Source organism: Rhinolophus hipposideros (genome assembly GCF_964194185.1).
Source record: "Rhinolophus hipposideros genome assembly, chromosome: 6".
NCBI lineage: Eukaryota > Metazoa > Chordata > Mammalia > Chiroptera > Rhinolophidae > Rhinolophus > Rhinolophus hipposideros.
In genome coordinates this window covers 43706424-43719343 of record NC_138052.1, presented here as the reverse complement: position 1 = coordinate 43719343, position 12920 = coordinate 43706424, and the positions used below count along the sequence as shown (strand labels likewise).

At 31.3% G+C, this 12920-nt stretch overlaps 1 protein-coding gene across 8 annotated transcripts in view; it reads left to right on the top strand.

Annotated features, from left to right (window-relative positions):
* LOC308498797 (sodium channel protein type 1 subunit alpha) overlaps positions 1-12920 on the top strand; it is a 132578-nt gene that overhangs the window by 108144 nt on the left and 11514 nt on the right. For all 8 annotated transcript variants that reach the window (XM_081051445.1, XM_081051443.1, XM_081051440.1 and 5 more), the window contains 3 exons: positions 7162-7443; positions 9855-9908; positions 11494-11631. In XM_081051445.1, the coding sequence (XP_080907571.1) occupies positions 7162-7443; positions 9855-9908; positions 11494-11631 (474 nt within the window). The remainder of the gene's footprint in view (positions 1-7161; positions 7444-9854; positions 9909-11493; positions 11632-12920) is intronic.

Sequence of the window (12920 nt, the reverse complement as noted above, 5' to 3'; positions counted from 1 at the left end):
CAGAATTTTGTCTGTATAATGCCAAAATTTGCATTATTTTAATATATTCAAGGGTAAATATTAAATATTGACTGAATTTTTAATTATTTAAAAGTTATGTTTAAGATAGCCTGCATTTGTAACTTCATTAATCTTCTTAAATTGCATAAATAGTAATAGTAACTTAAAGATTTTATATACATATACACAATTTTTCCTGCCAATGAAGTAAAACATCTATAATATAATGAACACAAAATATAATTTTAACTCATTACCATAGATGATTCATAAATTAACTATAACTTAAATCTCATTTATTAGGATCACACAGAATTTCACATTACTTCTTCTAAGAAAATAGTACACCATTCCCAGATTAGAAATTTTGCCATTATTGACTTGTTATTTTCCATGCCTTTTTTAAAAGCATGAAACATTAATATACAAGATCTATAACATGAAAAAGTAGTTGTTTTTTAACAAAATCAAATCTTTTTACCAAAACAAAAATGCTGAATTAAATATGATTCCAATAGAAAAAAACATTGCTCTTTTGCTGCCTAAGGTTAAGTTATGTTTATAGAAACTAACCTGTATTATAGGCTTCCATTTGCATTTTCTAAGTTGTCGACAGCCTTATGTGTTCTTCTGAAATAAAATTCATTATAAATGTCACTTTTTAAGAACATAAGACTTGTCTTCATTGTCCCTAACATATATAAAAAAAAAAAAAACTTTTTTATTATTAGAAGCAATTTAACACAATATAACATGGTCTTATTTCTCACAGAGATTCATATATTTTTACTAAAATATTAAAGGAAATTCTCTCCAAGGTATGTGAAAATTAAGTTTATTTTCCAATTAAAAGGTTACTTTCTATTGTTTCAGACTGGCAGGTTCAGTTCTGGTGAAAAATACTATTTTTATACATTCTACTTGAAAACATGTCAGCTGAATCAAAGTATAGTAGTCCCCCCTTATCCAAGGTTTCACTTTAAATAGTTTCAGTTACCCACAGTCAACCATGGTCCGAAAATATTAGATGAAAAATTCCAGAAATAAACAATTCATAAGTTTAAATTGCATGCCTTTGTGAGTAGGGTGATAAAATCTCACACCATCCTGCTCTGTGGCCCCCAGGACATGATCACTGAATAGCCAGATAGTCTCTTAGTAGCTATCTTGGTTACTAGATTGACTAGTAACTTAGTTCACTACTTGAACATAGTGCTTTTGTTCAAGTAACACTTATTTTATTTAATTATGGCCCCGAAGCACAAGAGTAGTGATGCTGGCAATTTGGATATGCCAAAGAGAAGCCGTAAAGTGCTTCCTTTAAGTGAAAAGATGAAAAAGTACAATAAGATATTTTTGGGAGACAGAGAAAAACCACATTTACATATCTTTTATTACAGTATTTTGTCATAATTGTTCTATTTTATTATTAGTTATTGTTGTTAATCTCTCACTGTGCCTAATTTATAAATTAAACTTTATCATAGGTATGTATGTATAGGAAAAAGCATAGTATATATAGGATTAGGTGCTATCCACAGTTGCAGGCATCCACTGGGGGTCTCGGAATGTATCTCTGGCAGAAAAGTCTACTGGAATACTTTTAAAGTCTCTTAAAATTGGAACAATGCTAAGCATTTGAAGTTGTTGTAAAGATTTCAAAATTGACCGTGAATAAAATGGCCAGGTACTCCTGTATTTACCACTTTATTTTCATAACAATATTAGCTCTGTTTGCCCTTTTAATTTTTACAGAAATAACTTTATCTATAAGTATTGATCAATAATGCTTTTATATTATAAGAAGACTTAAATTTTTGAAACTTGCAGCTTTAAGGACATAAACTTCTTATAAATGCTGATAGGAGATCAACTAATCATTTAAATTAACAGATTTATGAACATGGTGTCTTGCCCCATAATGATAGCATATACACAACACTAAAAGATCTGATCATTTCAATGTGTATTTGGCATTGTAGAGACAAAATAACCTGATTATTGATTCTATTTTTTGTGTGTTTCTAGTGTCTGTATTTTTTGACTTTGTGAAAAATATAATCATGGATATATTATGAGGATATAATGATGATTATAATTGGAAAGTGAGATTGGAATACATTCAGAAACTCTCATTTTATTCTTTTCCTTAGCAGCATAAAATCTCAAGAGCTGTGTAAAAGCATAAATCAGGCATTCATTTTATTTTTGTTGTTTTGTCATGTTTTCAAAGCATGTGCTTTTATGCAACATTACCTAATAAAGCATGCTGTACAATGCTTGATAGGAAGTTAGAAAGTAATAAACAAATTATCATCACGTGATACTTTATGTTTTGCATGTTTTATGCACATTCTGGCTGAGAGCTTTTAAACATTTATTGTATTTCAAATTTCCAGTCCAAATTTTTCAACGTGTAAAATTGAACTGAGTGAATTGATGTCGTGACATTCTAGAGTAAAATAAAATTTGTACTTCAATTTGTATTTTTAGTTTCCTAATCTAGGAAATTATAAAGACCTTCTTTTTCAAAAGAACTCAAGTCTTGATTGATAGGGAAACAGACAGAGAGCATCATATACAAAAAGTAACACCAAATGTTCTGTCATATCAGATTTCTAACTAATAACAAATTATATATTTCTATTTTATATAGGATAATCTTGCTCCAACTTGGATGAGGTGGAGCGCTGGTTCCTCCCCTCAGCCCTTTATTATGGGTACTGTATTACCCCTTTTGCTACCTTTCATCCTTTCACTGTGACTTTGTGTAGTGGGATGAGGGAGGGGTTGGGAAGGGTACCATTGCACCACAGTAAGGAAAATACAATATTTACATTCTAATCCCCTATTTTCAACTGTCTTGAATTTTCATTTGAAAAAAAAAAAAAAAAAACCTTTGTGAATTTACTCTTGTGGATTTGAACTCCAACTGTTGATGTCTATTAAGTTTCACTAAACATAATTTAGTTATGTGTATATTGATTTATCTATTGACCGGGAGATTGACTGATTGGTGATGGTGCAGGAACCTTGCTTTAGAATGACTGGGTGACAATTTTAAGTGTCAAGTTGATAATGCTGTTTGAAGCATAAAACCCTTGTCATTTTCTACATTGGTCTGGGTCCTAAAAACTGCCAGTGAGATACCAGCAGTTGATTCTTTGCCTTGTTGACTTATGTGAGCAGATGCTAGGCATGCGATACTTCTGGTTTCATAAGACTGGTATTGACTGTGCGACCATTTTCATTTTTTATTAAGTGTAAGTTTATAGGAGTTATTATCAAAATGTAACACGGCAAACATATATTAAGAACAAGTTGAGTGAGCATGCGTGATTTATGTTTAAATGGGAAAAAGTTAGTATAAAATGACTTATTTGAATTATGCAGACTAGAACACCCACACAGAAATAAAACAAAAACAGCTTATCATGTGTATTAAGATAGATTTTAATACGTAAACTCACTTCTTAGAATAAGTCACCCCCAACTAACTTCTTAGGATCGTAGAAAATATCAATCACAGTGGAAACAAAAATAAAAATAAATCCATATTTTAATTTTTTCTTTTAGTTTGGGAATAATGTGCAAGAAGGAGAATTTTTATTTTTGAGAAATAAAAACATTGGAATCTTTATTTGGATAATTGGTATATCATATCTTTCAAAAATAATTACCTTAATTAAACCCCACAACATAAATGTAGTCATTAGATTTTAAAAAGATTCTGGTACTCTTCTCCATACTTAATAATGTGACTTATACTGCCAACTTTTGATGGTTATTCAGATAATTTTTCTATATTTTGATTGAAGAAACATTAGAATCCATGAGTAGTACTGACTGAAGTTCAAAGACAATTCGATTGGACGAGAGGACATTTCTGCATGTATCAAAATTCGTCACATTAATTTGCATATTTAATTGTTGATTCCTCATTTTGTATTGATTTAATCAAAAATACAGATAATGAACCAGAAACAGAGTTTCTGTAAGCGTGAGCTGTGCTAGAACAGAGAAATTCTATTTGATGATAGTTTATAAAACATTTGTGAGAAGAAGCAACCTCTAATATTTATTCATTAAGATAGTTCCTTTCTTAGACATCTCCTTTTATGCAGCCTGAGACCTCAATCTGTTCTTTCCAATTTATTCAGGCCAATCTGCCTTGGGGGAACCAATTACTGCAGTTCCCTGGAGGCTGATAAGAGTTAATACACTTCCTCTGTGCTGAACCAAGAAATAGCTGGAGGCTCTTGGGAAAAGATAGTCCTTTCCCTTTTCCTTCATTGCCTAATTTAATAAAATTTTAAATGTGAATGGACCTTTGTGTAGTTAATTCCCTAATACTATGTGGAATGTTTTCCAAAATATAATTCTTTTATCTTCATAAAAATAACCTTTTCATATTCCGAAAGGCACTGCTGCAGAGCAGTTGCATCATGAATTCTATAGGGTTAATTTTAATGCCTAACAAATCTCCTTTTTCAAAGGAAACCTCTCAGACGTATTAGCTAACCCCAAATTTTTGGTTTTGTCCAGCTCATTATCATTCCATATCTGGAAACAATATTTTAAAATTATGCTTCAATCAATAAATGCTAAGCTAATCTTTACTTCATTCATTCATTCAATGGACCATTTTTGTACTCCTCTACTCAAAGTATTCTGTTGTAGTCCTATATTCATAGCACTCAAAGCCACGGAGAATTCACGAATATACTTTTGCATCTTAAATTTAAATTTTAAAAAAACCTGTCATCTTTGAGAATTATAGGAGTGCAATTGACTCTAAATACAGAGTAATACGAGTACCAGATAAGTGTGAACAACTCTAAGGAGAATTAGTGAAGTTGAGTGGAAAGAGTACTAGATGCTACTTCTAGTCTACTTTCTGAATTTAACCTGTCTCAGCCTCATTCTTCCTATTTGCCAAATGACCACAATACTAAATTATCTCAACAGTTCTAACCAGCACTGGAATTCTCATTCTTGAATTCGAAAGAGGAAACATTTATCTTTATTTTAGAGGGTAAACTGAGGAGGGGGTGAAGTTAGACTCCATGAAAAAAAGTGCTGCTTGAACTAAAGCTTGTGAGAACAAAGAACAAAGGGAAATATTGGACAGGAATTACGAAGGAAATGGCTTGTCAATTCTAGGGTAATTATACTAACACATGGTAGTTATATTAGTTGGGTTGGCATGAAGGGTAGGTGGCTAAGGAAGTTAAAACTAGAAATGTTGATTGTGGATTGATTTGAATATTAAATTAAGGAAAATATTTGATAATGACTGGTGGCCAGTAAATAATTTTAAAGTGAGACTTGGGGAAGATTAATTCATCTTGTATGGATCAAAGTAAGGAGAAAGAAAGCTCTAAGGATAGTGCAAATATGAACTAACAGAGGCCAAAACAAGGATGGCAAAGGTGAAAAAGGAAAAGAAGTAACAAAGGAGACAAAAGTTTTGAAGGAAAAAGTGTGAGACCTACAGATCCATGTGAAAAGAAATTCAAGAAATAGATATAGGTAACCAGCGTTCTGGTCAAGCTCCAAATTGGTTGTCGGTAAAAATGTGCATTTTGACATATAGTCTGTATACACACAACAGAAATACCTTTTTTATTTGGATGGTAGGTAAGATATTCAGAAAATGAGGGAAATAAATAATAACTTGATTTCAGCTTTCAAATTTTGAATCCAAGAGAAATCTTAAGGGTATCCACACATTTAAAAATGAAGTATAAAATAAGTATTTCTTCAATCAGTTGTATAATATAGACAACCAAGTAGGGTAAGGTAAGGTGTTGTGCGTCAACTTCATAGGCTACATAGACCACATCATCTGACTGTGCCTGGATAACTCAACCAGCTTAATTTTTTCCATGCTCATTTCCCCACCTTGTCATTAGTGGTTTTATCATTTCCATTGGCCGACTTATCACACTGTTTTCTAACCCCAGAAGGCCCACAGTTCTTTACAGATGTTAAGTGGTCCTTGGAAGCATATGGAATTCACTCATGTATTTGTTTTTTTTCAGACAGGCAGTCAAAACATTTTGTTCTAAAAATATACTGCCATCAAATGGCAGATGAAAGATATTTTGACGCCTATTGTCTCCTTTGGATCAGAATAACAAGAGGTACATAGGTAGAATTTATTTAGCTCTGTCTTAAAATCAAGTCTGAGGCGTCATATGCCACTTACGAGCATTTTAGGACCTGTCTTATCTTCCATCTTAGATATTCATGTGCAGCTCCCATGGGAACTGTGGAGGAGGAAATAAGGACAGCCATCCCTACAAATATGTTGCCAAATATGAAAACTCAGATTTTTAATTTATGATCCAGAAATAAAGATGGGGGGTGGGAAACATACTTCTATGGAAAAAGAGCGGGTAATTATTTAGCACAGATCTTGGTGTAATCACGTCAGATTTGGGAACTATGTATGGCATCCCTCCTTTCCTTACTTTCCGAAGAAACTGATTTCTATTATGTTTCATTTAAAATAAGTTTATTGAATTAAACTCAGTAAATGAAACAACTGACATGACTGGAGCTTGAAATAAACGATGTGATGATTTAATGAAATACATAATGCTAAATTGTCTTGCTTCTTATGCAAAAATTATTAGTCATAGTAATGCATGAATAATTAAGGACAAAATTATATTAGGTATTTAACAATATTTTTATATTTATATATCTTAGTTTTTAATTTATTAAAAATATTGGTCAAATCAATTCATACAAATATTTTAGTTTTGTTCATTAACAGATTGCCTTTTTTTAATGAGTTAGTCTGTTATAAAATTTCCTACTTTTTTTTTTGATAAACAACATATATTCTGATTTTCTCTGGCAGCAAATTTCTCTGATTTTCCTTTTCCTTTAACTTTGGAGTACTTACCTCTCTCTATTTTTAAACTTTTTGGTTTTGGTTTCTTTGTCATATTGTCTATATTTGTTTCCCTAAACGTACTACTTAAGAAAGAATAGATTAAATTTTAAGATTTTTCAATTTACTTTAAAATATCCTAGTATACAAATCTTGATAGTAAAGAAATTAGACAGACTAAAGATTACTAGGGGAATGTCTTATATTATTTAACCAACAAGAATTCTGACTTTTCTTTTTTTTCATTTGTGTATTAGGTGGTTGTGAATGCCCTTTTAGGAGCAATTCCATCCATCATGAATGTGCTTCTGGTTTGTCTTATATTCTGGCTAATTTTCAGCATCATGGGCGTAAATTTGTTTGCTGGCAAATTCTACCACTGTATTAACACCACAACTGGTGATATATTTGAAATCAGCGAAGTGAATAATCATACTGATTGCCTAAATCTAATAGAAAGAAATGAAACTGCCCGATGGAAAAATGTGAAAGTAAACTTTGATAATGTAGGATTTGGGTATCTCTCTTTGCTTCAAGTTGTAAGTGAACACTCTTTTCTCTGAAATTTGTTTACTGTTTGGAATAATAAAGTAATGACATATATCCATTATTTAGTTATTAAGAAGAAAGTTTATAACATATTTCTTTTTTCTAATTTTGATTTATTGTTACCACTTTATGAGCCCAAATGGATGGAAACTTCAGTTTATTTAAGCAGTGCAGACATAGTTGAGAGTGTCCAGGTATTTCAGTTCTTTCCCGAGGGCTTTTTCTCTTCATATTGCTTTCTCTTCCATATGAAAAAGTTAATTAATGCATCGTAATTTTTTTTTTCTATTGCAATTGAAAAGCTTGTTTTACTGATAGATCATACCGCATCACACCACAAAGCACACAGATTTCACACACCTGATTGGATAACAACAAATTGGTAGGAATTAACTGCTACTGAGTTGTGTCATTTGGACTGAAGATTGGAGAATGCTGTTCCGGTTTTAGGATCAGATGCTCATAGTGATAGGAATACTGGGTAATGCCTGGACACAGAAATGAAACACAAGCAGCTGCTGTCTTACCCCAAATGACTTCTTAGTACAATTACTTACATTTATTTCATCTAAATAGTCATGTTTTCACTCCTGGGTCTCCAAGACTTATTTACACGAAAGACAAATAGTTCACAATTTATAAACATGTAAAAGATAGCAGCCCTGTAAACATCTTCATATAATGCTAAGTTTAGCTGCAGTTGCATCACAACAAAGCAGTGAATTAAAACAGTCCAGATTGTTCAAAAACCTTTATAAAAATGCTGCTCTATTTCGGGTGCTGAAACTCAGCTTAAAAAAAAAAAAAGAAACTGTATAAGTTTTTCTTTTGTGATTCTACAGAGTTCTCAGGGCAAAAATCTATTTTTTTTTTCACCAAGGTTATGATTTCAATTGTGCAACCAAGAAACTAAGCAAGCAAACAAACCTACACTGGTCAAAACCCTCTTGCATCTCTTTCAGAGGTGTCTGTACTATTACCCCTTTGCACGTTCTTCCCACCTTCTTGTTGGAAATTCTTATTACTCTTCTGGATGTTTCAGAGTTACTTTGAATGCTCATTCAATTAAATAGGGATTTTAAAAAATCTGGCAAGTATAATTTCTTTAAATATTATAGTAGACACATGATGATATTTCCTGGGCCACTTATCCTAATCTTAACTAATAACTACACTTACAAATATCACTGAAGCATATCACCTCCTCCATAAAACTGAGAAAAGAAAATTTCCAGGAATTCCTTAAAATATTAAACAATTCTAAAAATATATCTGAAGGATCCTGCACACAGCCATTAAATAAATTCTGCTACTAAAGAAACTAAAGTACTGCTTTATACTTGGCTGTATACAGAATCAGTTCTCTGTTAATTAGTAACCATTGAAATGGTTCCTTGAATCACCTTTCTCTGTTTCTGTACCTAGCGTGTAATGGACTTATTCTGTCATTGACCTCAGTCATTGACACATTCATCCTTTACCTCTTTGATACACAAATAACTTCTATTTTCTAGCTAAGAATCATTACTTTTTCTTCACTGCCATCATGCCCACCCTTACTTGGCTTTCTTCCCAGGACATCCACCACTTCACAAGTGTTAGTGTTATAAATGTTTGTGTGTGTGTGTGTGTGTGTGTGTGTGTGTGTCTGTTGGGATATAGATATTGAAAGCTTTGCTAAACTTGTTCCCTAATTAAGGAAGAACCTCTAAGGCCCATAGGACTCAATTCATGTCAATGACAAATAACAAATTACTATAAGGTATTAGACTTAAGATCCTTCTGGAAATTGTGAGTGCCAAGTGTCTACTGTACTATTTTCCACTTTGCTTTCCCATATTAACTCACTCTCATCAAAAATTACAGAGAAGGGTAGAATATAGGATTTCTGGATTTTATGCTTCAAAATTCTTAAAAGGATACTTGTAATGCCAACTTTGTGTATAACTTTATGATCCTCAGAGTGTTACAACCAAGAGAAATCTTAAACTTTCAGTCACTTTGATCACCTTGTAGACAGAGCTCAGCAGATGATCATCGGATCTAAGTTATAATTGTTTTATTGCTACAGACATTGCCAAATGTGTTGGCATTTGTAAAACTTTCTGAACATATTCTATATTTTGACAGCACTTTAAATTGAATGGTTTCATTAACTCTGAAAAATTGAGAAGTATTTACGAGTTGATTATCAAGCAGGAGGACATATCAAATGACCATCTTGTTCATTATGTGTTCTAGAAACAAAAAGTGTTACTATGGTAGTGTGTTGGTCCAAATTTGTTTTGAAGTCTTGAAAATGTTCCTTTTTAAAAAAATATATAAGTAAGACTATTTATTATGCAATAGATATATTCATATTTTTTACTCCAAATTAAAGCACACATGTCCTTTTTAATAGGCCACATTTAAGGGATGGATGGATATAATGTATGCAGCAGTTGATTCCAGAAATGTAAGTATTTCCTACATCCTATCTTTTTATAATATTGGTTAGATGCTAAAATTAAGTCAACAGAGCATAGCTGCTAAATGAAATGATTCTGCGATGATTTTTAAAAAACAAAGGAAAAATATGACTCAAATTAATATTCAATTATCCCACTGTTTATTGGAAAGATCTTACAAAGGTAAATCAAGACAAATTATTTTGAAAGTCAAACTAAAGTAACATAATCATATATTTAATAAACAACAAATATCCATCTATTAAATATTTTGTTTCTTTTTTAGTCTAATAATTATATAATCAGTAATAATTTTAGTGTGCAAGAGCAAATGTGAAAAAATACATGATTACCATCAGTATTGGAAATGTATAGTTATTTTGCATATTAGACAGTATGAAAAGTTAGGGATGTTGTCCAGGCAACCTTAGGTTTCTATAACAGTCCATTTCAAATTCATTATGTTATTTAATCTTAGCATCCATAAATTTACTAAAGCCTTTGCCAATGCTGTTATCACTTCTATAGCCAACAGTTTCCTTTAAGTTTATATTACCAAAGTTAAGACCTACTTTATATGATTTCTCTTTCAACAGCCTCTTTTCAGGCTTCAAGAAGAGAACAGAAATCCATGTTCATTCCAACTCTGCTCCTCAAAATGTTGTAAAACTTAGTGTTTTCTATCAGCCTTCAACTTTCCATTCTGATGAATGGAAATCTGTTTAGTCTATCATCATAAAAAATAACCTCTTTCCTTGTAATCTTTAAACTGACCTGATACAGCTCACTTTTATCTTTCTTAACATGCACTTCCCATCAGTGACTTTAGTTTTATGTTGAGTACCTTCCTGATATGCTCCAGAATTGTTTTACTTCCCTTGGTTAATTATTATTTTGTCTTTTGTGTTTGGTTGGTTTTTAACTCTCTTGTCTCTAGAAGGAAATAAATCTATTAGAGAACTATCTATAATGATTCCATTACCCCTTTACTAAGTGGTAAATGATAGTTCAATGCTAATTTACTAGATGTTTAATTTATAGATTAAATTAGCAATTGAAGATTTATAAGATGGAGTGTCCAGTTATGTCTACTAAATCTGATAAATTCATTGTGTTATTATGTTAAATATATGAATGATCTTTATGAATGATTAAAAACATCTATATAAATGATTCAATTCTTGTTTGCTGAATAATTCAGCAAATAATTCAGGCACAAATGGTTGCTTCTAAATAGTCTATACTCATTTACTGAAGTAAAAATTTTTCACTAATCATTTTTAAATTATTAAAATTCAATACCTTACAAATTTACAAAGTTTCACACATCACTGTCCAAATATCAAGATATTAGTTACATTTATAGTTATAAAAATAGATTATAAAGTGTCCTAATAACAATATTTTTCACATGAAAACATACATAAAGGCTATATTCAGAGATTTTTTTTAGAGGTAGCTGATTGAAAGGAAAAAAAGGAAAGTACTGCTTAAGTATTATTATGAATTTTTTTCTATTTTCATGAAAAAGCATCAATGACTTCCAGCATTAAAATGTATTGTGATATTTTACAAAATATTCTCCTTTGGTAGGTGGAACTCCAGCCTAAGTATGAGGAAAATCTGTACATGTATCTTTACTTTGTTATTTTCATCATCTTTGGGTCCTTCTTCACCTTGAACCTGTTTATTGGTGTCATCATAGATAATTTCAACCAGCAAAAAAAGAAGATAAGTATTTCTAATATTTTCTCTCCCACTAAGATCACAAAATTATTTGAAGTGTTCTTGCTACCAAATGGTGCTTTAATTCAGACATCAAATGGGTGTATATATTAACTGTCTTTTTTCATCCTACCACTCTGCTATCCACTGCCCATCTCTTTCAGAGTATGGAAAGCCAAGAATGATTGTGTTGCATATTTCAGTGCATAGGCTCACGAAACCTCCTTCCCCTCTGCCATTTTTTTTTTTAATCAGTGACCACATTTTCTATCTTTTGAAAGAAAATAATTAGAAAAGAACTAGAGAAGAACCCAGGCATACGCACCTTTCCCATAGTCAACTTGTTTTGTCCCTACAACTCTTTCCTGAAAATAAATCTTCAGTTAAAACCCTTAGAATATTTGCAATAAATTAATCATGAGTTGTAAACTTCACTAGTGTTTCTTTTCACATTTTTTTTTACTTCATTGTTTCCTTTTATATATTTTCACTTCATCTGCCCTGATATCTAACTATAAACTATCAGTTCCAGTCTTGAATTAAACAGCTCTTTATTATCATTTGTAAAGCCCATTTTATCATTCCAAATATATACATTATAGAAATATATACATTATAGAAAATATGGAAAAGTAAAAAAATACTACTTGGGAGTAACCACTATTCACATTCTATTTTTTTCCATTCAGACTTTCTCTAAATATATTCTTCTGTTGAAATTATTTTATCTATAATTATAAATTCTCTTTTTGACTTAACATAAGTATGTTTCCCATTTTCTTAAGCCTTCATATATACATTATCGTAATCTACTTAACTATTTCCCAATGGATTGATGTTTTAGGTTGTTTCTGATGTTTAATGATTTAAATTTGCCCTTTCAAAAGTCCTTGTGCCAAAAAAAAAATAAAAGACAGAGAGTTGTTAATTATTTCCTTAAGACGAATTTCCAAAGTGAAGTATTTTGCTTCCCCCAAATAATATTCCCACTAATACTGCCAATAACAGTGTATGGATGTGCCCAGTCACTGCTGCTTCACTGGCATCAAACATCCTCTGTTTTTAATACTTGATATTTGATAAATTAAATTTGCACTTAATTTTAAGTTTTATGTCTTTTACTGGTAGGTTTGAACATGTTTTCAAGTGTTTTTTTGCCATTTGTATTTCTTTCTTTGTGTACTGCTCCTTCATCTGATTTGCTCAGTGTGTTTTCTTATTATGTACTGAGTACTTTCGTTCGTTGTATGAGACTCTTACACTATAGAACATTCCTGTCCCTATCCCCTTTTGTT